Source organism: Rutilus rutilus (assembly GCF_951802725.1).
Source record: "Rutilus rutilus genome assembly, chromosome: 1".
NCBI classification, from domain to species: Eukaryota; Metazoa; Chordata; class Actinopteri; order Cypriniformes; family Leuciscidae; genus Rutilus; species Rutilus rutilus.
The window spans coordinates 15,290,952-15,317,879 of record NC_140209.1 but is presented as its reverse complement, the minus strand read 5'-3'; the positions used below and the strand labels follow the sequence as shown (position 1 = coordinate 15,317,879).

The window sequence follows — 26,928 nt, the reverse complement described above, 5'->3', positions numbered from 1 at the left end:
AGTAGAGCCATCGGATTGCTTTTATTTGAATGAATTCATTTATTTAAATTCATTATTAAAAGAGAGAGACAGAGAACTGAAGGAGAAGGAACAGAGAGAGAGAGAGAGAGATGCGCGCGCGAGTTACCTGTGTGCGTCGATCTCTTCTTTAAAGTCTAGCAGCTACAGTCCCCTCATGTCAAGTCAAGTCAAGTCATTTTCATTTATATAGCGCTTTTAACAATGTAGATTGTCTCAAAGCAGCTTTACAGAGATAAATGTATAATTTAACGTAAGATTGTTTTGGCTTTATAGCGGTTCTTTAATAAAGTTATTTTCCAGCTAAAGTTAGTTTTGATTGATTCGCTTCCGTCGCAACGATCATTTTTTTTTTAAATTAGGGCCGCCAAGACGACACCATTCTCTCTACACAGACTTTAAACGCGAACCTGTGAGAAACGCTGATGGCGTTCAGATGCGCATTAAGAACGGGTTCTATAGTTATGTGCGTTTGAATATATGTGTGCAGGTTTGGAATTCCCTACAAACCAAACCTAAACAAATTACTGGTGTTTCCTTATAGTTTTGATTCAGAATTTTATTTTATTTTATCAATTCGGGGTAGATACGCAAATTGAGTTTTCCCGACGACGCGTTATCTGTAGAGTGGGAAAGGGATCCTCCATAGGGAGAGACTAGTTGGCACTTCAGCACTGCGTTGACACCGGGTCCAGGCGAAGGTCCTTCATCAGATCTGGAAACGGCCTGGATCCGGCAGGCTGCGGGAAAAACCTTGGGATAAACAAAGACACTAAAATTAGCGTAGATGCCATTCTTCTCATGATGTAACAAGTACATCAGGATTTATGGGAAGTGTTCCCGGTTCCAGCTGACCTAATCTATGCAGCCTAACATTGAATTATAGAAGTCTATAATGTATTATGTGAACGCTATGTCAAAGAGATGTGTCTTTAATCTAGATTTGAACTGACAGAGTGTGTCTGCTTCCCGGACAATGGTAGGAAGGCTGTTCCAAAGTTTTGGTGCTAAATAGGAAAAGGATCTACCGCCAGCAGTCGATTTTGATATTCTAGGTATTATCAACTGGCCGGAATTTTGAGATCGCAATAGACGTGAAGGACTATAATGCGTTAAGAGCTCGCTCAAGTACTGCGGAGCTAAACCATTTAGTGCTTTGTAAGTAATCAGCAATATTTTAAAATTGATGCGATGTTTAATAGGGAGCCAGTGCAGTTTTGACAGAACCGGGCTAATATGGTCATACTTCCTGGTTCTGGTAAGAACTCGAGCTGCTGCGTTTTGAACCAGCTGTAGTTTGTTTATTAAGCGTGCAGGGCAACCACCCAGTAGAGCATTACAATAATCTAGCCTTGAGGTCATGAACGCATGGACTAATTGTTCCGCATTTGTCAATGAGAGCATATGACGTAATTTAGATATATTTTTAAGATGGAAAAATGCGGTTTTACAGATACTAGACACGTGACTTTCAAATGAAAGATTGGTATCAAAGAGCACACCCAGGTTCCTAACCGACGACGAAGACTTAACAGAGCAGCCATCAAGTGTTAGACAGTATTCTAGGTTATTACGTGAGGAAGTTTTTTGTCCAATAATTAGAATCTCTGTTTTTTCAGAATTTAGAAGTAGGAAATTACGAGTCATCCAATTTTTTATATCAGCTATGCATTCTGTTAATTTAGTGAATTGGTAAGTTTCGTTAGGTTTTGAAGAAATATAGAGCTGAGTATCGTCGGCATAACAGTGGAAGCTAATTCCATGCTTCCTAATGATATCTCCTAATGGCAGCATGTACAGAGTGAACAGCAGCGGTCCTAGTACTGAGCCCTGTGGTACGCCATACTGAACTTGTGATTGATAAGACATCTCTTCATTTACTGCTACAAACTGATAACGGTCAGATAAGTATGATTTAAACCATGCTAGTGCAATTCCACTAATGCCAACATAGTTTTCTAGTCTATTTAAAAGAATGTTGTGGTCAATGGTGTCAAACGCAGCACTAAGATCGAGTAACACTAATAGAGAGACACAACCACGATCGGATGATAAGAGCAAATCATTTGTTACTCTAACGAGAGCAGTCTCAGTACTATGGTACGGTCTAAATCCGGACTGGAAATCCTCGCAGATATCATTTCTTTCTAGAAAGGAACATAGTTGTGAAGATACTGCCTTTTCTAGTATCTTTGACAGAAAGGGTAGATTCGAGATCGGCCTGTAATTGACTAATTCTGAAGGATCAAGTTGCATTTTTTTAACAAGCGGTTTAATCATAGCCAGCTTAAAGTTTTTTGGTACGTATCCTAGAGACAAAGAGGAATTAATGATATTAAGAAGAGGATCTATGACCTCTGGAAGTATTTCTTTCAGTAGCTTAGTCGGTATAGGGTCTAACATACATGTTGTAGATTTAGATGATTTAACGAGTTTAGTAAATTCTTCCTCTCCTATAGCAATGAATGAATCAAATTTTTCCTCAGGGAGACTACAATGCACTGCCTGATGCGATACTGTAGTAGACGGTTGCATAGTTATAATTTTATCCCTGATATTATCAATCTTATAAGTGAAGAAGTTCATAAAGTCATTACTGCTGTGCTGCTTAGAACCTTCTGTGTTTGAAGCTTTCTTTTTCGTTAGTTTAGCCACTGTTTCAAATAAATACCTAGGATTATGTTTATTTTCTTCTAATAGGTTTGAAAAATAAGCAGATCTAGCAGCTTTTAAAGCCTCTCTGTAAGCAATCGAGCTCTCTTTCCATGAAATGCGAAATACCTCTAATTTTGTTTTCTTCCAGTTGCGCTCCATTTTTCTGGCTGCTCTCTTAAGGGCCCGAGTGTGCTCGTTGTACCACGGCGTTGGATTATTTTCTTTAATCTTCTTTAAGCGCAAAGGAGCAACTGTGTCTAAAGTGCTGGAAAAGAGAGAGTTAAAAGTTTCTGTTGCAATATCAAGTTTTTCTAAGCTATCCGGGATGCTAAAATGATGAAACTGATCAGGAAGATTATTAATAAAGCAATCTTTAGTAGCAGAAGTGATAGGTCTAACATATTTGTAACACGGAGTTGGCTTTGCAGCCTTGGCTAAATGTAATTTACACGAGACTAGATAATGATCTGAGATGTCATCGCTCTGCTGCAGAATTTCAACGGCATCAACATCTATTCCATGTGATAATATTAGATCTAGAGTATGATTACGACGATGAGTAGGTCCTGACACGTGTTGTCTAACTCCAATTGAGTTTACAATGTCTTTAAATGCCAAACCCAATGCATCTTTTTCATTATCGATGTGTATATTAAAATCACCAACAATTAGTACTTTATCTGCAGCCAATACTAACTCTGATAGAAAGTCCGCAAATTCTTTGATAAAGTCTGTATGGTGCCCTGGTGGCCTGTATACAGTAGCCAGCACAAATCTCAAACGTGATTTATCATTTTTACTATATATTTTTACATTAAGCACTAACACTTCAAAAGAATTATATTCGAAACTTGATTTCTTAGTGGTTTTGAAAATATTACTATAAATTACAGCAACACCACCCCCTTTGCGTTTAAGACGAGGTTCATGTTTATAACAGTAATCTTGCGGGGTGGACTCATTTAAAGTAATGTAATCGCTTGGTTTTAGCCAGGTTTCTGTCAAACACAGCACATCTAGGTTATTATCTGAAATCATATCATTAACAATGAGTGCTTTTGAAGAAAGCGATCGAATATTCAGCAACCCAAGCTTTAGCATTTGCTCATCTGTATTATAGCTGTTTTTTATTTGTTGAACATCAATTAAATTTTTAACCTTAGATAGGTTTAAACATTTTTTGGATTTCCAAAATCGGGGAACAGACACAGTCTCTATATGATGATAGCTAGGTGAAAGAGGCTCTATGTGATGGGATATCACTCATATGCTCATTGCTTAAGCATATAGCTAACTTAATGATTCTTTAATGGATTTATTACAATTATTTATGAATGACAGGCAACACTGATACAAATTAAACGATATTCAAAAATCATCCATTTAGCCTACCTAAACGTTTTCATATGCGTCTCTCACTCTGCTTGCAAGTGTATCTGTGTTACTATGGTTACCAATGTAGCGGATTAATTTCGAACTGTAATCAAACTGACTGGAACTACCTGTGCATTAAACGGTTTTACTGCACACCTTCCAGCCAATCAGAATCGAGTATTTAAACAGACCATGGTATAAATATGAAGAAATGTATATATCATCAGTAAACATTGATTTTGTGATCATTCACTTAAAAAAAAAACCTCTCTGGTTTTATTTGGTTCGAAAAATCACAACTGAATCCACCCTTCTGATGGGATCAGGATAATCCTGTTTTTTTGGATCAAATAGATCCTAATCCGAGTTCAAAGTTCTGAAAAACCCAAAGGGCAGGTTTGATCCAGATCAAATTTAAAATCGGATTACATGATCTGATCTTAGTTCAGAATCCCTCTTTTGCTTTTGAAAAACCCATTTCCAAGATTTGATCCAATCCGTGATCCAAAATCCCACTGGATTACTTTTGAAAAACTGGGCCCTGGTGTCCGAGAATCGCCTACGAGTTTTTTCAACAGTGTTGTCAAATATCTATTCCGAAGCTGTGGGGGGAGCTCTAGAGAGAAACCTGCAAGCAAAAAGCGAGAATACAGCGAAGAAATCCCGAAGTTACTGAGCCCCGCTTTAATTTCAACACTTTAAAAGTACATGGGAACAACCCTCAAAGTGTTAATTCGACACTTTCAAAAGTGTTGCCTCTCGCAACACCGACACAGAGTTACAACATGAACACTAAGAGAGTAAAATATGAACACCAATTCTGCATAATTACCTACTTTAAAGAACTGTAAAATACACTGACAAATCATGTTATCTGAGAAAAATATATTCACTTTGAAATAAACACATCACTCTCTATTATACTCTATCAAAACAATCCAGAAATGTAAATTGTAACCTTAGTCTGGAATTATAAAAGTGTTTTTTCTAAAAGCAGTCATTAAAATAATTAGGCCAACATTTTATATGCGCAGAAACTGAAAATGATCAGATAAAGATCACCACAAAGCACTATTGTTTCGAGAGTAGGCCCTACATCGCTATTCATATTTATCAGTATTGATTTAGGCTAATGTCTCACGTGGCTCATTATAGGCTCAATGTAAAACATTTAGCAGTATCTTTTCCGTTAATAAAATGCATTGCTATGTTTTTAAAATTTGTTTAATATTATAAAAAAATTAAAATTGCAGCTTAATAACATTTAGATTTATAAATCATTTTAATCAAACACTGGTGAAACAACAACTTAGGTTATGTCTGTAATGGTGACTTGATAGCTAGGACTGTAACTGTAGCTGGTTGAGTATAGGTGACCACTGTGGTGCATCGGTAAGAATGCAATCGAATGCTCTAATGCTCTTCAATGGATTTATTGACAGCCAGCAGATGATTATCTGTCTTCCTGAGTGTACAGTATGTGTGATTCTGCAGTAAACAATGCAAAGAAAAATATCACCATAAAAATAAACAACAGTGCTTACATGATGAAATAAGTAAAGCTACGTTAATAAATGGTAATCAGTACAACTTTCCCTTCAAGTAACTAATACTAGGTATTAGCATAATGCTAGCGAACTTTATGCTAACATACTGCAGTTCAACTGAGTATCCCAGAATAGACAAATGGTAAATTAACTGCATTTATATAGTGCTTTCACAGACCTATGGCCACCAAAGCGCTTTATAGCCTCACATTCACACATTCATACACCGACGGCGATGCAAGGCGCCATCCAGCTCGTCGGGAGCAGCTGGGGTTATATTAGGTGTCTTGCTCATGAACACCTCGACACTTGGTCAAACCTTCCAGTTTGTAGACAACCTACATGGACCACTGAGCCACTGCCGCCCGACAACACTCATAAAAAAAAACCTAAGGCACCAAAATACACATATAAACATTTACACCAGGGTACTCACATGTCTCTGAACGCACACATGCACAGATAACGACACAGACGACAACTATGCACTTCAGAAAAATCTGATATGCTGCCCGTGGTCACTCTCACTACTAACTCAAAACGAGACCTATCAGTCAGCGCAAACAGATGTCCTCTCGGCTAGTTATGGGCGGATCGATCCTCACATAAAAATATTGATCTAAATGTGTTTTTTTTACCAGTAATTTTTAAAAATTAATTTAGCACGCAATTCAGTGCGTAAAATAAGCTTGTAGGGGAAAAATAAGGGAATTAGTGGATAATTGTGTAGGATATAATTTTTCTCATAGTCATCTGGATACAAGACGAAACCAATCAATCATAGAGAGCGTTCGATGCTGGTGCTTCGCTGAGCTCACAGACCCAGTGCGTTAATGGGAAACGAAGCCTTGATTAGATGACAGAAACAAATGGGAGTTATTTCGCAATAAACAAACCAAAAGTGTACATAACGGTTCAAAATGTTGACTTCAGTAAGATTTTTTTAATGAAATATTTTTATTCAACAAGGATCGATGGATTAAATTGATCAAAAGTGACAGTCAAGGGTTTTACACTGTTAATAAAAAAAATAAAAAAAACGACTTCATATAAATGCTGTTCTTTCAACTTTGTTCATCAAATAATTCTGCATAGAATGTATCATGGTTTCCTCAAAAATGTGAAACTGTTTTCAATTAATAATATAATAATAAGAAATGTTTCCTGAGCAGCAATTCAGCATATTAAAATGAATTATTATCATGACTGGAGTAATGATGCTGAAAATTCAACTTTGATCACATGAATAAATTACAGTTTACTATAGCATAGAAAACAAATAGCCTATGTTAAATTGTAATATTACAGTTTTTACTGTATTTTTGATCAAATAAATGCAGAAGAGAATAAAAAAATCTTACAGACCCCAAACCTTTGAACAGTAGGCTAGTACTATAATTAGGGTAGTTTTGTAAAAGTCACTGACTAATTACAGGTGAGTTGAGAGCACAAATCACAAAATATTTAGTACACTGTAAAAAAAAAAAAACATAAAATCAACAGTAAGTTACTGCCAACAAATATCCAGCAAGCTTCAGTATTTTAATCCACGGTAAAATTACTGTAAATCTGACAACAGTACTTCACAGCATACCGTATAATATCTTACAGTATATTTATACTGTAAAATTAATTACATTTCTTGTTTTTGCACTGTATTTTTAAAATACAATAGCTAACAGCATACTGTATAATACTTACAGCATTTTTATACTGTAAAATTAATTACAGTGCTTGTTTTTGCACTGTATTTTAAAATACTGTAAAGTTACTATGCAGTATAATTGATTATGGTATTTATATATATACACACAACATATAACCAACTACAATCTTTTACACGCTTAAAAAAGAATGAAAGCTAATGGCGTGTATGCAAAAAATATTTCACACAGTTATATTACTGATTATTAGATGTTACGTCAATTATGACAACACACAGAAGTCAGTTTAAAATTCTTTATTAAAATTTAATTAATTAAACTAGAAACACTTCATTTGAATGAATGTGAGGCAATGTAAAGCGCTTTGGTGGCCATAGGTCTGTGAAAGCGCTATATAAATGCAGTCCATTTACCATTTCAAGACAGCCAGGGCAGATGTGAAGTCATCTTGAGGGTTAACTGACTGGACGACCACCTTTCCTTCTACGCAGAGCATCCATTTTTCCAATGTCAGGATGGAATCTCCTAAAAAACTAATTTAAAAACTTGACCGCGTCCATGTTTTCGCCTTGGAGACGTTCAGTGTCGGCAAGAACAGTCTTCACTTCTTTTGTCCAGCGAAGAAGCTGAGTTTTGAAGAACTGGAGCACCCTCCTTCCTTTTCCAGCAATGCATTCTCTCAGCCTTTCGTCAAGCTCTATCCCAGTAAGTGAAGTGAAGTGAAGTGCTGCATTAAAAACTTTTTCACAAACAGGAAAGACCATTCTCTTTTCAATTCATGTACACTAAGTGAAGGTGTGGCGTTTATTGCACTGCGCTGACTTGCATAAGTTAAGACCATCAAATCATTCACCCTTACACGGTCTGCTCCACTTGGTCCTTCCTGAGAGAAAATTAATTTAAGTTCTTCTTTTTTATGATGTAGAGAGTCTATTTGTTACACCTGGCTCAAAGATGTAACATAAAGGGAGACGACACAGCGGAATCACATTTGAACATAATATTTATTATAACAAAACACAATAACACATAATTGGAGCATGGCTCTGGCAAACTGCTCAAGCAACAAAGAGCAGCCGCGCCAACAAACTCTCGCACCAAGGTTAAATAACAGCCAAGACGAGCATCAGGTGGACTCCAATCACGCCTCAATCACAGAACCTGCCAATGAAAAGAAAGAAACCAAAACACCCAAACCAACACAATCCTAACACACCCCCCTAAAAAAAAATATCCCACATCAAAATAAACAACTTACATAATTAAAGGTAGGTCAACTTACATCAATTGAAGACCACAATCTCACTCCAGCACAGGGGCACGTGACAGGGTATCCGCCAAAACATTCTCAATTCCCTTGATGTGTTTAATCGTCAAATTATAAGGCTGTAAAAACAATATCCACCTCATTAAACGTTGACTCGGACTCTGCAACGAATGAAGAAATGTCAAAGGATTGTGATCCGAATAAATGACAACTGGGGACCCTCCCCCAACATACACATCAAAATGTTGTAGTGCCCAAATCAGTGCCAGCATCTCCTTCTCAATAACAGAATAATTGAATTGATATGAATTAAACTTGCGTGAGAAATAACTAACTGGATGACTGATACCACCATGATGAGTCTGGAGAAGAACCGCCCCTGCTCCCACTTGACTTGCGTCAACCTGAATCTCAAACGGAAGACCACTTTGGGGCGCTGCCAAGACAGGGGCAGCAGTCAACAGCAACTTCACATTCTCAAATGCCTTTTGACAATGTGAAGTCCACTCAAATTTAGCGGAATTCTTCAAAAGATTAGTCAAGGGACAAACGACCGATGAAAAATTGGGACAAAAACTGCGATAATAACTAGCCATCCCAATAAACCTCATAAGCTCTTTTTTAGTACCTGGAATAGGAAAATTTTCTAGCGCGCTCACCTTAGCGCGCAACGGGCGCACCAACCCTTGACCCACCTCTTTTCCCAAATAAGAAACAGTTGCTCGTGCAAAATCACATTTTGCCAAATTCACAGTCAAATTGGCCTCCATCAGACGACGAAATAACTCTCGTACCCGTGTCACATGCTGATCCCAGCTATCGCTGTAAACTATAACATCGTCTAAATAAACCGCGCAACCTTCTAGACCAAAGACTATCCGATTCATTAATCTTTGAAATGTCGCAGGAGCATTACGTAACCCGAAGCTCATAACGGAATAAGAGTACAACCCCGAAGAAGTTATAAACGCAGTTATTTCCTGTGCTCGAGGTGTCAAAGGCACCTGCCAGTACCCTTTAAGTAAGTCAAATTTACTGACAAATTTCGCCGAGCCCACTTGATCTACGCAATCCTCCATCCTCGGGAGTGGAAAGGCGTCAGGTTTGGTGATTTTATTAATTTTTCTATAGTCCGTACAAAACCTAAATGTTCCATCTGGTTTTCTAACCAGTAAACACGGCGAAGCCCAACTTGAAGACGATGGTTTTGCAATATCATTCTTCAACATATACTGAATCTCTGACTCTAACTTCAACCGTTTTTCAAAAGGGACACGATAAAAGCGCTGGCGTATGGGTGAAGCATCACCCACATCCACATCATGCTCTATTAAATGAGTTTTTGATGGAACATCCCCAAATAATAATGGAAACTCACATATCAACTGTGACAGCTCTTCTCGCTGCAAAACAGATAAATGAGACAACAAACCATCTAAATCTTTTAGAGTCTCAGAATTTTTTAATCGAGGGAGCATTACAGCATCATCTATAATCGTAACCTCTTCCTTCTCTCCCCCCAAAAACTGACTCTGCTCACCAGTCACAAGACTGACCACCGCAGATGATTTAACATCAGTTTGTTGACAATCGCGGGAGAAAAAAGGCTTCAATAAATTTACATGACAAACTTGGGTTATTTTCTTTCTGTCTGGGGTTGCAATTTCATAATTAAGATCGGACAATGAGCGCACAACAGTGTATGGTCCCACAAATTTTGCACAAAACGGAGAGCCCACTAAAGGCAACAGTGCCAAAACCTGATCCCCAGATTTAAATACCCGTTGTTCAGACTGACGATCAAACAACTTTTTCATCTTTGTCTGCGCTTTTTCCAAATTTTTCCGTGCTGCCTGACCAACCAAAAACAAACGTCTTCTAAAACCATTTACGTATTCAAGCAAGCTTTTTGGTGGCTGTTTACCTCTTAACTGTTCGCCCACAACGGCAAGCGGACCGCGCACCTTGTGTCCAAAAACTAAATCGTTGGGACTAAAACCCAAACTAGACTGTGTAACCTCCCTTGCAGCTAACAAAAGCCAGGGAAGTCCTTCCTCCCAATCTCGATTTAATTCAACACAATACGCACGTAAAAGGGACTTAAGCGTTTGGTGAAACCGTTCCAGCGCCCCCTGGCTTTGAGGATGGTACGCGCTGGAACGGTTATGTTGAACTCCCAACTGCTTTAAAATTTCCCCAAACATCTTAGACGTGAAATTCGTTCCCTGGTCACTTTGAATGACCTTAGGGATACCGAAAATTGAAAAAAACTGAGACAGGGCTTTTACAACTGACCGAGTAGTAATATTCCGCATTGCATAAGCCGCTGGATAGCGCGTACTTTGACACATTACAGTCAAGAGAAATTTACTTCCCGACTTCGAGGGAGGTAACGGACCAACACAATCAATTAATAGGTGTTCAAAAGGTTGCTCTACTGAAGGTATTGGATACAATGGGGCCGGTTTCAGTGGTTGATTAGGTTTTCCGGTCACTTGGCATGTATGACATGTCTTAATAAATCGCGAGATATTTTTCTTCAATAGTGGCCAATAAAAATGCCTCAAAACTCGGTCATATGTCTTTTTTACACCTAAATGCCCAGCTATATCACCATGAGCCAATTGGAGTACAACATCTCTGAATTTCTCAGGTACAACAACTTGAACCTGTGACTCACCACCACACTCTTCACTCTGGGCAAGCCACTTACGCAACAACACCTCATCATGTATAAAATATCCAGTTGCGGCACTCTCCACATCTTCTGGTCGGAGAACAGCAGCAAACAAACCCTTCAACCCAAGATCTTCCCTCTGGGCGATGACAAGTTCTGCACGAGAAATTTTAGACAAGAGAGACAATCCAGGAGCAACCGGTACGCTGGTATCACAAAAATTAACCTCATTCAGTTTTTTTTTCTTAGACCGCGTCACCACACAAGACGCATACTCCACCTCTCGACACCCCTGATCGGGTAAGGACATCGGAGTGACAATTGGTGAAGGAGACAGCACCGGCCACACACTCTCACCAGCCAAATTGTTGCCCAAAATGATGTCAACTCCCTCCACAGGCAAAGAAGGGCGCACTCCCATAGTCACTTCCCCATCAACCAACTGGGACTGCAAAACAAATTTATGCAAAGGTACAGGCAACGTTTGAAGTGTAATCCCTCGAATTAAAACATTTCTATCAATATATGAACTAGATGAAAATGGCAGCACGGATTCCAAAATAAAAGACTCTGAAGATCCAGTGTCCCGCAAGACTCTTACCGGTACTTTCTCATGTCCATCTACAAGAGAAACAAACCCTTTCGACATAAACGGTCCATACCCTGTGTTGGGTTCATTTTCAAAACAACTCCTTTTTGTCACAGACAAATTTCCTTCGACATCACCAGGCATATGCGGCAGACAACTCATCAAAAGCACAGGCGCAGAATTTTTATTCTTGCCCCGTCCCTGTTTGCTTTTAAGTACAGGACATTCATTCTTCCAATGTCCAACTTCCAAACAGTAACGACACATAGAATCAGATATCACCCTCCGAGAAGGTGCACCACGATCACGTTGTGACAGTTTAAGATCAGAATGTCCATTTCCAAAACTCCCATAATTAAATCGATTCTTATGAGTCAGAACAAAATCATCTGCTAATGATGCAGCCTCAGTGGCAATACGAGGTTTGTTTTCGTTAATGTACACTGCAATTTGATCAGGAACGATATTTTTCAACTGTTCAATAATTATCATTTCTCGTAACTCACCAAATGTCTGTACCTTGGATGTCATACACCAGCGATCAAAATGATTACTTAACTCCCGTGTAACCTCCACATGAGTTTGTCTCTCACCTTTCCTCCAAGTCCGAAAACGTTGGCGATAAGCCTCTGGGACTAACTCAAAAGCTTTTAACACAGCAGATTTTACACTTTCATACTTCTTTCTGTCCTCTACTGAAAGAGCAGTATACGCTTCCTGAGCTTTGCCCACTAAAACAGATTGAAGCATAACTGTACGGTCGGTCTCCGGCCATCCCCGTTCGTCTGCTATGCTTTCAAATAATGAAAAGAAAACATCAGGATCTTTCTCATTAAAGACAGGCCACAATTTCAGACTACTAATTAAATTAAAAGAATAGTCTGCATGATCACCAGATGAGCTTCCCTCACCTCGAAGTCTCAAGCTCTCAAACTTTAATTGAAACTCTTGATTCTGTCGCTCTACTGCTAATTTCTGCTCATTTCTCATTTTTTCAAATTCCATTTCACGCTGTCTCATCACATCATCCAATTTACATTTTTCTAATTCTATCTCACGATCGCGCATCTCTTTTTCGTGCGATTGTTGTATTTTAATAAGCTCTTTCTGCTGCTCAAACGATAACCCAACGAATGAAATTGATTTCTGAGCTACATTTTTTCCAGACATAACTGGTAATATCTGAAGATCGCTCAATTTCTTTCTCACCACTTCTCGAACCTCGTCTTTTCTCAATCGCTTATCAACACCACTTAATTCATACCGTTCCACAATTTCCCACAGCTGTTTCTTCGAACACAGATTTAACAACTCATCTGACGGAGCTTTACAAAATTCTTCAATCGATGTCATAATGTAACAATACAAAACAACCAAATATAAAAAAATAATAATAATTTAACCTACCTATAATTCTAATACCAATTCAGCTCAGGTAATTCTTACGGTCAAAATCTGTGCATCCATTCTCCACCTCCCCACCTAATCTTAACACAACCCACTAACTATCTACCACTTTTCTTCATGTGCTCCCGAGAGTCAAGCCCCTTGAAGCACCCAAATACCGCTGGCGCAGAACCGAACAAACAGTTCGGAACTAACACCACGGCAGTGCACTCGACCCAGGAGACACACAAAAATAACAAACTAAAACAACAAAAAAAACAACAAACAAATATCACTACAATCTAACTGGGGAGCATAAAGAAACACACCATTTTAACCGCAAGAACTTACCTTTTCAGTGCTGACCAAAATATGAACCAATGCTCCAAACTGATTCTGTTTTGTTTGTTTTTTTCCGCCTCAATCTCTCCCACCTAACAATAAAAGTACAACAACTTATTAACCAAACAATTTTAAATTAGACGAGCCCCCATATGTTACACCTGGCTCAAAGATGTAACATAAAGGGAGACGACACAGCGGAATCACATTTGAACATAATATTTATTATAACAAAACACAATAACACATAATTGGAGCATGGCTCTGGCAAACTGCTCAAGCAACAAAGAGCAGCCGCGCCAACAAACTCTCGCACCAAGGTTAAATAACAGCCAAGACGAGCATCAGGTGGACTCCAATCACGCCTCAATCACAGAACCTGCCAATGAAAAGAAAGAAACCAAAACACCCAAACCAACACAATCCTAACAATTGCAGGGGTGTCAAACTCAGTTCCTGGAGGGCCACAGCCCTGCAGAGTTTAGCTTCAACCCTAATTAAACACACCTGATCAGCTAATCAAGTCCTTCAGGCTTATTTGAAAACTGCAGGTGTGTGTGTGTGTTGAAGCAGGGTTGGAACAAAACCAGAGCCCGTCTACGGAGAGCCTGTCCACTCCCTATTAAGCCCTATTGTACCGAATTTTGGCTGTAGTTCCACCAGAGATCCACTGGAGGCGATCGCCATGAGTGCAAAATGAATGGGAGTCAATGGGGCTAGACAGCTAAATTTGTCTCTTTCACCCGATTGCCGTTGAGAAATCTCAGATCTGATTGTAGATTTTGCAAGTTCAACATGGGTTTTAGGTCGAAAGTTGAATGAACGAGTACTTATGTCCTTTTGATTTCTTACAGGTTGAGTTGTTGTTGCCCATAACACGCTAGCATTCTGCTAATGACGTCAGCATTCTGACGTCATTGACATTTTGAAAGACTTTTTAAAGCAAATAAGTGACTCTAAAAAATCTAACACCCAGCAATGTGTAATTTCTTTGCATCTCCTTTCGAATACAACATTCAAATTACTAGACAAAAAATTATATCCTGAGAAAGTGTGGATTTTGAGGGGTTTACCGCCATTGACCTCCATTCATTCTGCACTCGTCCTGTGAGCGCCCTCATATGGAATCAGAGTGGAACTGCAACCAGTTCAGAAGCCGGAAGTGTAGTGAGAGTGAAACTTCTCGCCATATTAGACATTCTCTGACAAAACTGTGGCCCTCCAGGAACTGAGTTTGACACCTGTGGTCTATTGTCTCTCCTTCTGGTAATTGAGATGGCTGCCAGTTTATGCATCCATAACTGTCAGTTTTTGCAACTTTGTCTGGCTGTGCTGGGTGAACATCATTAGCATCAGCAGGTCTTTTTAGCTTTCTGAGACGGGCTTTCTTAGGGCTTTGGCTTTCTATTTTTCAGTTGTGAGGACAACGTGAAGTAGGCCTATCCATTGCCCATTCTGTCACCCTCATCTGTCCTGTCTTCAAAGCTATCAGGGTTTTTGTCAACTACACTTTTAGCAATTACTGTACACCAGGGTGGGAATTATGTAATTTTAGGGGCGAGGCCATTTGGCCTCCACCTTTTCTTTTTTTTTAGGGGCACCAAGGCCATATGACAGGGAACAAAGGCCATCGTACAATTCGATGGTTTTCCCATTCAGATTGATACCATAACATCCTAATTTGGAATAAGACATGGATTATGACTTTTTTAATAAAAATAAAAACATTTTTTAATGAGAGAGAGAGAGCGCCATTACATCCAGAAGGTATACACCCTCACACAACAATAGAAACAACACAAATGCCAATAAAAGCATTCAGAAACAACACAAATGCCAATAAAAGCATTCAGAAACAACACAAATGCCAATAAAAGCATTCAGAAACAACACAAATGCCAATAAATTAATAATTTCCTGCATTGTCGAACGCTCTTCTTCATGTGTTTCAAATATGGACTATAATGTTCAGTAGAGTGCCCTCAGGCTGCTGGTATGAATTGAAAACACAGCACATCAGTATTACAGCGCTCATAATGATTACATCGACGCATTTGGCTATAAATTCAATAAAATATTATTCCTGTCAATAGAAATCTGATGTAAACTGAGAATATATCAATATTTCTCCAAATCTGCACACTTTTGAGCTAAAAGCCGTGAGGGACGTTGTTTTGTGAATCGCTTTCATGACGACAGCACGGGAGTTTTTTTTATCAATGGGAGCGTCTGACGCTCATAATTCATATTAAAGGTATCGACTCATTTTTGCATTTCATAACTCCTGACACAAATTAACTCCTGAAAAATAAATTTATCAGAATACAATAGTGGTCAAATACTGAAACGTGAGTCTTATATCTTTTTAATGATGTAAGTTATAGTTTGTCAAGGTAATAACATTAAATCTTATAGTAACTGAACTATAAAAAAAAAAAAAAACGCTTCAGTGCGCCGACGCCGTTACCTCTGGAACCTTGCAAAGGGCCCTTTTCTGAAAAGGGCACTTATCTACTAGCAAATAGATTTTGATATTTTTAGGTCAAACCGTTCTTGTCTGTCAGTCATATAATGCAGGTCTATGGTCACGGTCTCAAAGAGCAGCCATCCACAGAGTCCAAATTAAAACAATTCCCCATCGTCCAAATGAAACAATTCCCCATCATAAGTACACATTGATGGCCTAAGACACGAAACGAGCGGTTTGTGTGAGAAAACGAACAGTATTTATATCGTTTTTACCTCTTGTAACACAGCGACGTCCAAGTGATCTGAGGGCGCCCGCGCTTCCTGCTGTGTGACGTGTGCGCAGACTGGTGCATAGATAGACATATAGATTTCGCCTTGGCTACGGCAGTTCATGAACGAATGCCGTAGCCAAGGCGAAATCTAGTGTATATATCTATGCCCCAGTTTCGACAACAGAGTGTCGTTCTTCTGTTGGTGCTGACGTTACATGCTTCTTGCACTGCTGTTTTGATGCGTGAGATCATCGATGTGATTATGACACTGCACCTGCGCGAATCCACAAACTAATTGAAGTTCAGAGACTACTTGGGTGGAACTTGGACAGGGCCAGGGCACACAGGCCACTGTGGCCGTACTATGATTTTTTTTTCACGGGGCATGAAGGCCAAAGTGTAGGGCAACGGCGGCCATGGCCGCGTGGCCGCGGTATAATTCCCACCCTGCTGTACACTGACTCCAAGTTGGGTTCAAGCATTTTTCGCTCATGACATCTACAGTGATCCTAACCATGTGCCGTCTGTCTGTGTCTTCTGGGATTGTGTTCTGAGAGAGACATCTTTGTAGAGTGGGCCTAGTCTTATCCCATAGAATTTTAAATGTCGAAGTCCAGGTTTTATTTTGCAAAGGAACACTGCACTGTGGTGAAGTCATTACTGAGGAGACTTCCAATTCAGTTACTGGAGTTAAAGGGATAGTTCACCCAAAAATGAAAATTCTGTCAGTAATTACTCACCCTCATGGAGTACTTTCCATAAGATCATCTCTCAATGCAAATCAAACCAGCTATTAGGCTAACTGAAATAAAACCATGCCAGTCTCTAGGTGTGGTGAAGGCTATGTGATGATGTGGGGCTATTTTAATTCCAAAGGCCAAGGGAACTTTATCAGGATGCATAGTATCCTGGATCCATGAAGTAACTGGCCTTTAAAAAAAAAAAAATCTGCCTGCCTCTATGGGAATTTAACATAGGGGTGTCCAGACTTATGCACCCTGTATTTTAAGGAAGAACATTTATTTATTTACGATACATTATTCATTCACAAAGAAAATTGGTGTCCTTAAAGGTTGGATTTTTCCTAATTTTTTAAATTAAGGCATTAAGTTCAGTTTCCAAAAGATGATTTTTTATTCCTCTTTTTAGTCAATTTTAGTATGGGTGTCTAAACTTATGCATAGCACTGTATTCCAATGTGTGCCCTTTGGTCCTGCTCACATGCAAGTGGTCTTTTGATGATGATTCTCTTGGTATTCAGAGAGCGGCGAGAGAGACTCTGTACCCATGTGTTGCTCTATATATCTGTCTGAGTTGACTTGTATAAGTTCGAGGGTCAATTTCTACACCATTTCATCTGCTTTTCATTAAGTGAACATCCTCATGTGTATTTCTCTAGGGAGTAAAGGGGGATATCATCGTTCCCCTGCTTTCTGAGGAGTGAAATGTCTTATCAGCCTGTTCTGGGGGACTGCTCTTCTGATAATGAGCTCAGGCCTTCTTCAGCCTTGAAGAGAACTGTTGTTCGTCAGTGTTGTGTGTGTGCGTTTGATATTCTTTGCAGGTTTTGAACTCTGTGATATACAACATATAGACTCGAAGACGTCTTTCTCGGACCCTGGAAGGTCACCACGGACTTTAATCTTGGAATTGGGCAACAACTATTCTGATTAACGACAATATACCCACTTATCTATCAAAAATGAATTATTGTTTAGACTTTATGTTCTCTTAGCCAATCAGAAGTAAACGATTGTGTAATGTATGTCCTTGGAAAAGTTATAATTGGTGTGAGATTTTGTGTAAGGTAGAGTTGGCTTACGACCTCCTCGTGAGAGTTTGACGCCGGCTCTACCAATCTGCAAACTATTCTTCAGTAAATTTGTACTTATTTGATTGAACTTCACGACTCCCGGTCTTCTTTCATCATATGTGACCCTGGGTCTGGCAACTGTGCCATCATGGGGAAATCTCAGAGTAAAACGGGCAAAGAGGGTCGATATGATAAACCGGTGTTTGGTCTGCTAAAAAAAGCACATGGGAAAAAATGTTTGAAGGGTATCAAAGAAACTAATAAAATACCATGATTTCCCTGAGGAGGGAACCTTAAGTGTCACTAGGCTGACAGCGGTGCAAGAGTCGGTGGAAGAGGGGAGTGAACAAAAGGAGTGTTGTGTGAGACGTGTGTGTGGATTGTACGAAAAAAAGGATTGCTGGTTGGGGGAGGCAGAGCGGGGAGAGAGAAGGGAATGCAAAGGGAACTAGCGTATAGGGCAGTAGGTCCTGATGATAATTTTTTTTAGCAATGAGACAAGAGCCTCACCACTGGAACCGAAAGACGAGGGAGCAGCATTGGGGACTGAGAGAACTCCCACAAGGTCAGCTGCAACTGAACGCTCAGGTAAGTCAACTCGACTGAAACCTGGAGTGACGGTGAGAACTGAGAGAAGAAGAGGAAGAAAAGGAGTTTCAGCTCCCAATGATTGAAGTGGATGGACCGGAAGGTTTGATGCTGGTCTACAGACCGTGGACTGAAAAAAGAAATAAACTGAGCCATGGCCCAAAAACCAAGTGACTCAGGTGAGAAATTTGCTGAGGCTCAAATTACTTTCTGTAAAGAATTTAGTCCCACCATACAGGAGCTCAGGCCACTGTTATCTGTGAGTCTGGGAGCGAGCGACTGGCATAAAGTGAGTGGCAGAGTGCCAACATCGGACATCAAGCGGAAACATCAGGACTGGGATCATGACGAGAATGAGAGGCATTTTGTACTGCCATTATTACTATTCCTACAGAGTTGACATGCCATTCTCAATGGGTTCTTTTCCTGGATGACCATCACTCTGTCCACATCAATCCACAGACATTATTCATCCGTGCTGAAGAGCCGTGCTGATGCACAACACTCGTAAAGATAATTACGCAAATAACTGCAATTGCAGATTTCAAACAGAGACGGTGACAAAGAGGCACAACTTACAGACTGCGGTTTATGAAGCGACTAGAAAACATTTTGTGCGCAAAAACAAAATAAACAACTTTATTCATCAATTTCTTCTCTTCCCTGTCATTCTCCAACGCTGTTTAAGTTGTTCTACGTCAGTCAATATGTGTGATCCTGACGCAGAACTGGCCAATAACGAGGCAGAGTTCTGACGTAGATCCCGGAAACACTGCACTGTGTACAACAACACGTGTTGGAGAAGCGTGTGCAGAGCAGAGGAGCAGTAAATGAAGATATAAACAAACCCAAGAATTTATGATTTCTGTGCTTTTCACATTCAGTCTAATAGCTAAATTTTATTAAATGCTGCATAAACTAGTTTCAGAGCTCTGTACAGATCATTATACAAAAACTTCTGCAGCGTTTTAATTGGAAAGTTAGTTTACATATTTATATAAACAATAACCATTGGGGAACGTTCTATATTTGGTAACTTTTTCTATGTTAATATTAAAAATGTCTATGTTGTTAAAACTATCCTGCAACCTACTGGGAACATTATTTTATTGTTGCAAAAAAATAATAAGAGCATTCGTAGAACATTATTATTTAGTTCCCAAAACAAAAAAAGACAGGAACCAAAAACTATTGTAAGGGGAACATCCCAGAAGCAAACGTAATACTTGGCTTTCAGAACTGAAAATTAGGGAATTATTCCTGAAACAAGAAGAATCAGCAGAAAATAAAATTGGACAATAACAACAAGCTGTTGATAAAATGATAGAGTTTAATCAGTACAAAAAAAGTATAAAAATTAAAACTAATGAGACAGATCTCTGAAAAACAATGCATGAGTTAAAATTAATATCAGATTCATGTCTCTGTTGAAAGTGTTACAGCCTCTTCTTCAGCTCCTGAACATGAAAGTGTTTTTCCGGTGTAATTTTTCTGGTGCTCTTCTTCTGAATGAGAAGGCAGAAGTGATTTCAGAACGAAGGCCCGAGTGAAACTCTTCCCGCATTGATCACATTGTTCCGCTGTGGATCCTCATGTGATTCTTCAGACTTGATTTACATTTACACACATTTTTCCTTTCTCGTTCACGTCCATCAGGTCTAAAAGAAACATTAAATCATGTGAGATTTCAAATGAGAGACAAATGTGAAATGAAAAGTGAAGCTCAAAGTCAAGATCACTGATGAGTTCAACAGTTATTTTAATCTCATCAAATCTGGTCAACAACTGCTGTGCACGATTATGATCTATTTTAATGTCATGAAGATGATTTGTGTTATAAATCACTAGTTTGGTCATGAAACAATGTAAATCTGGTGAGCATCAGCATGTTCTTCATCATGAAGAATGAATGAGGAATCAAGAATAAACACCAACCTCTTTGTTCTTCAGTATCTTGATGTTTCATTCTGCAGGTTCTGGATCACTGGCGTTCTCTCCGTCCTCTCCTTCCAGATGCTTTCTGGCAGTTCTGCTAAAAACAAACAAGTTTAATTTCTTACAGACACGATGAGAGAGAAATAATCAATATTTCAGACTAAGTACTAAAGCTAATCACATGTTAAAAAAGTAGTGACCTTGATCATGTAACTTAACAGTGTTGTTCAAACCCAAATGATTACTTTGATACTTTATTTGAACCAATTATTGCTTATTATATAATTGTATTTTAAAGGCTGTTATTGTTTCACTTGGATCTATATTTATTACCACATTTATGTTCGATTACTCGATTTATCGGTGGAATAATTGGTAAAATACTTAATTACTAAAATAATTGATAGCTGCAGCCATACTTTACTTTTGATTTAAAAAAGGATTTCATAGAAATTTGATTTCATTTGGAGTTTCACTATTGTAGTCCTCTGTTTAATATTTTCATCCAGCTGTGCTGAACAGAAGCCCAGAACATGTGGATATATTGACATCCAGAACATGCTGACTTTCTCAGACTTATTGCTGTTATTATTATTACACATTTTTACTGTTATTTTTTTATTGTCATGTTTATATACAATGTTTTACTAAATTAGTCAATAGATTAATCGATACAAAAATAGTGGAGAGCCCTAGAAAAAAACTATTATGGAGTGGAAAAGGCTCATAAGTCAATAAGCGGTCCTCTGCCGCCATCTACTGGTCATAGTGCTAATTTTAAGTTCTTAAATAAATACGTTGGTTTGCCAAGTTTTCCTACACTTGGAAATGTTTCGGTTTACAAATGGGGAAAATCTTTGAAGGATGAACAAATCATGTTTTTTGGTCATCACATTAAAAATAACATTAAAACTGGATAATATTTAGAGAATTGAAGAGCTGGAAAAAGTGTGAAGGACTTGAAAGTCCTCGATTAGTGCTTGAATTTTACTCTCAAAAGGATGTACGAACCCTGAAATGAATAATGTAAAAACATTTGACTATTTCTGCCACAATACCATGGTTACAGTTAGCATTACTTCATTAAATCCACAGGGAATATTTGTGATTTGTGGACTTAAAAGCCTTATTACTAAAAACTATATGAACGTATTCATTCTTGGCACAGTGTTTCTCCTGGCTTCAGATTAAGTGCTGTTTGATCTGATATACAGTATATGGTTAATAACAGAGAATTCTGTGTTGTGCTGTTAATTACTGCGGTGAATTCAAATGCTTTCTCACTAGATCTCATTGCGATGTTATTAATACTGATTTTAAAGGGATATTTCACCCAAAAATTAAAATTAGCACATGATTTACTCACCCTTAAGTCATCCTAGGAGTATTATTAACCCCCCGAAGAAGTGTGGAGCACTTTTATGATGGATAGATGCACTTTTATGGACTTCAAAACAGAAACAGCAATTCAGTGCATTATAGAGAAAGGAAGAGCCAGGACATTTTTCAGGGCTGCCAACTCTCACGCATTGAGCGTGAGACTCACGCAATTGACACTTTTCACGCCATTTTCTCACGCACAGAAAAATTGCGGAGCAAAGAGGTACTTTTAATATTAAACTAATTCTCAGCTCTTAGATTCCGTTTATTTTATTACGAAATTAAGACAAAAATACGTTTGGCGCTTGTAAATGTGACGTGACAGATCGCTGAGCGCCTCAATTCAAGTGCACGTGAACAGATCATCTGTTACTTTTTTATTTAAAGATGCAGTACAACTTACCGAAAGTATACATAATATCGACCAATTGGTGTTTTTCAACCACTTAAAGAGGTCAATATAACAGCAGGAGAACAATTATGTCACATAACGTTGCATTTACCTCAGGAAAGCCATTTAATGACCATAGCATGTTAACTGAATAGAAAAAAAATAGCTAGAGAGGAGATTTTGCTGTGCACTATATTACATATTTATTATATTTTTACTTATGTCATTAAATAATTGTTATTATAACAAAAACTGCATTATATTTATAATGCAATACCAGCAGATTGGGCCCTCTATGTTTACAGCATTAGGTGAGATTATTTTTTTTAAATAAAATTTAAAATAAACATGTATCCAAATTAGTCAATATTGAATCAAAATCGGAATCAAATCACAAAAATTGAATTGAAATCTTGAAATTTTTGTCAAGCAATAATAAAAACTGTATCCTACCAGTCATTGTACAAAATCACTAAACTTCATAAAATTCTATTTAGTTACCAAATATTTGACAATCACAATTACACTTATTGTGATGCAATATTTATTTTTACACCCAGGAGAGATTTGGCTACAGAGTGATGTGTGTCTAACTTACACCAGGGTTTCTGCAGGCTTCAGTAAGTCAAATTTAAGACTTTTTTAAGACATTTTAAGACCATAAAGATTGAAATTTAAGACCTAGGCTACACGACGCATTATTCAAGTTAGATAGATAGTTACCTCGGGATCATTAAAGTAAGAGTATTATTATCATTAGATAAACCTCATATTTCAGCCTTTACATTTTTTAGAAATTTAGTTTTACACATTAGCATATATTTATTTGTAGTGTTTGGGTGCACCCCCATCCTTCATGTTGAGTGAGCTTTCAATGTTGTTATGGAAAGGGGTGATTGGTTGGTTCCTGACACATGACCTGCGGTGCGTTTGCGGCATTCAGAAAAGTTTAGATTTTTTTTTTCATCTCGTTGCGCCTGGTAAAAAAAATTAGCGCGTCGCTTCAATTATGAGAGCGCTTGCCGCACGCCTACATTTGAACAAACTTGAGCGTGCAAAAGACGCGATATGTGAACGGCCTCTGGCGAGCTAGCTCATATCAAGCCACGAGCTGTTGGTAGCACGTGCGCGACGTGTTGGCGACCCCTGCTCTAGGGCTCCGCTTTGTAGGCTACATATTTTTTTGCTACTTTGTAATAACTTTCAGCGTTTCTGGAAATGATTGAGGGTAAAACCTTTTTTAGACCTGACTAAATGAAATTTAAGACCTAGGATGAAAATCTGGCCGTTTTTAAGACTTTTTAAGGCCTTAAATTTAAAGTTCAGAATTTTAGACTTAAGACACCGCGGAAACCCTGTTACACAGAAGAGACTTTGTTGCTCAGCACATGAACATAAACTACTTACTGTGATCTCAGACTGTGTTGATGTGGTTTCTCCACTGTACGGATCTTCATGTGTCGCTTCAGGTGAGTTATAAAAGAGAAACTCTTTCCACACTGATCACACGTGTGCGGCTTCTCTCTGACGTGGATCCTCTCATGTCTTTTATGATCTGCTGACTGAATGAATCTCTTGTCACAGTGTGAACACTTGTAAGGTTTCTCTCCAGTGTGGATCCTCTCATGTCTTTTCAGAAATGATGAATTACTGAATCTCTTGTCACAGTGTGAACACTTGTAAGGTTTTTCTCCAGTGTGAATTCTCTGGTGCTGTTTTAAACTGTCCGCTCTAGTAAAAGTCTTCTCACACTCAAAGCACATGTACTCTCTCACACCAGTGTGAATTTTCTCATGTATTTGTAAAGTTTGACGCAGTGAAAAACTCTTTCCACACACAGAACATGAATGCGGCTTCTCCTTCGTATGAACTGTCAGGTGTTTCTTCAGGTTTGATGCACAGAAAAATGTTTTGCCGCATTGATCACACTTAAACGGTTTAACTCCGGTGTGGATCTTCATGTGTTCTTTAAGGTTTGAAGATTGACTGAAACTTTTCCCACACTGATCACACTTAAACGGCTTCTCTCCAGTGTGGATCATCATGTGAATTTCAAGAGAATGTTTGTTTGTGAAATTGTTTCCACATTGACTGCATACATGCGGCTTCTCTCCAGTGTGGATCATCTCATGTTTTTTCAGATATTCTGACAGACTGAATTTCTTGTCACAGTGTGAACACTTGTAAGGTTTTTCTCCAGTGTGAATTCTCTGGTGCTGTTTTAAACTGTTTGCTGTAGTAAAAGTCTTCTCACACTCAAAGCACATGTACTCTCTCACACCAGTGTGAATTTTCTCATGTATATGTAAAGTTTGCAGCCGTGAAAAACTCTTTCCACACACAGAACATGAATGCGGCGTCTCCTTCGTATGTACTGTCAGGTGTGTCTTCAGGTCTGATGCCCTAATAAATGTTTTGCCGCATTGATCACATGCAGAAGGCTTTTCTCCGGTGTGGATCCTCATGTGAATATCAAGATTTTGTTTGCTTGTGAATCTCTTCCAACACTGATCACATGTGAACGGCTTCTCTCCAGTATGAACTCTCATGTGAATCTCAAGACTACATTTGCGTGTGAAACTCTTTCCACACTGAGTGCAGGTTGTAGATTTCTTGGCTCTTCTTTTCTTTAAAAATTTATTTTTAGTCTTTGAGCGACTCAAAGGTTTTTCTCCAGGTTTGACATGATGTTCCTCCATTTCACTCAGTTCTTCACTCTCCTCGCTCTCTTCCATCAGGTCTGAAATCAAAGGAAAAAATATTAAATTTAAAATTCAGTACATTAAAATAACTCAATGAGATAAATATAAATATAAATTGTTCCTGAAAAAAGCAGCCTTTTTCACTGAAATAGTTGAATAGTCAGCTGACTGACTTACTCACTCACTCACTCATAACAGTCCTTTGCCGCCACCTACTGGATGTAACTATGTAAAAATCGTATGTACTGAAATATTTGAAAAATCCCCACCAACACACAGACTGACAGCCTTTTTTTGTCACAATTCATATGTCTAATATCTAATAAACTAGTTGTATGCATTTAATCAAGTCTTTTGGAACAAACATTATTATCATATTGTCACATCAATCATCCAGTTCTTTTTAGGGTAAATAATACATTGGTAAGTACATTACTGTTCAAAAGTTCAAAAGTATCTTCTGCTCACCAAGCCTGCATTGATTTGATCCAAAATTCAGTCAAAACCGTAATATTATTAAATATTATTACAATTTATAATAATAATACAATAAAATATAATTTATTTCTGTGATTAAAGCTGAATTTTTATTACTCTTTCAAAAATCATGATGATTTGATGGTCAACACACTTTTATGATTATTTTCAATGTTGAAAACAAAAATATATATATATTGACTGATGAATAGAAAGGTCAAAATAACTAAATTTATCTGAAATAGAAACTTTTGTAGCATTATATTTTGTAGCATTATACACTACCTATTATGTATGGCCTTTGAATAAAAGCTTGCGGTTAGTAAGAATTTATTTAAAAAAAAAAATGTTGGGAAAGAAATTAATACCTTTATTGCATGAAATTGATCAAAAGTGACAGTAGAATAATGATAATAATAATTTGTTACATTTATATAGCGCTTTTCTGGGTCCTCATTATAGAGGTCGACCGATATGGGATTTTTAATGGCCAATGCCGATGTCGATATTGAGAAAGCAATCTGCCCGATATGAGGCCGATACAATGTGAATACAGTAAATGAGAGACATGAAGAATATCGGTGAAACTATATGAACATTTATTGTACATAATATTTATGCAATATTCTTTTTGCAATAAAAAAAATATTTACTAAGAAATTAAAATGTAAACAAAAAGGTAAGGTAATACTTCAGTCACATAATTACTGCTGCTTACTGCAGGTTACACATAACTTTCATCATTAATGAACCAATCTAAACAATATTCATAAATTAATGACAAAATAGTATGTGCAATTACATACATTTTATGTACAATACATAGTAAAATATAAATCTCACATAGTTTCTTTACACTATTAACTTTAAACAGGTTGTTTTACTATATATACACCAAGTATATTTAAATAAAGATTTACGTCTGTTTAGTTTTGCTTGTTTGTTTCTTTGAAACGTTGCAAGCCGTCACATGTATTTGCATGACATACAAGAACATATGAAAATGTATGTATATCACACACTTCATATATAATATAGCATTTGATTGTAATCTGATTTGCACATCATGCACTTTACATACATTTTTATTTATTATTAACTGTTGTCAAAATTAAAACTGTTTAGTTGTTTTGTTTTTTTTGTTACCTGGGTGCGTGGCCTATGCCAGGTCTGCTGTTTGCTTGTGCAAGCAAGGGCAGCTGGAACATTTTTGGTTCCTAATGTACTGTAATGTGCTGTCTGGTAAAGTAGTGCAACCAGGTGCCATTTGAGGTGGATAGTTGGATTCAAGCGTGATCTGAAGAACTCATATATTTCACATCTTCATTTAACCTTTGTGTGTTGTTGATTTAGGGTGTACATTGTTTTTTTGGGGGCACTAA

The 26,928-nt window shown here is 38.0% G+C and overlaps 2 protein-coding genes across 2 annotated transcripts in view; both read right to left on the bottom strand.

The window, feature by feature from the left end:
* Positions 1 to 26,928, bottom strand: part of LOC311291031 (uncharacterized protein) — a 226,217-nt gene that overhangs the window by 172,804 nt on the left and 26,485 nt on the right. The window lies entirely within an intron of this gene.
* The window catches only part of LOC311291165 (uncharacterized protein), a 47,728-nt gene continuing 40,775 nt past the window's right edge, over positions 19,976 to 26,928 (bottom strand). Inside the window, exons 4-6 of the mRNA XM_084410044.1 lie at positions 23,775 to 25,107; positions 20,597 to 20,693; positions 19,976 to 20,319 (exon numbers count right to left, since the gene is read on the bottom strand). Coding sequence (XP_084266170.1) covers positions 20,624 to 20,693; positions 23,775 to 25,107 — 1,403 coding nt within the window. The 3' untranslated portion in view covers positions 19,976 to 20,319; positions 20,597 to 20,623. The remainder of the gene's footprint in view (positions 20,320 to 20,596; positions 20,694 to 23,774; positions 25,108 to 26,928) is intronic.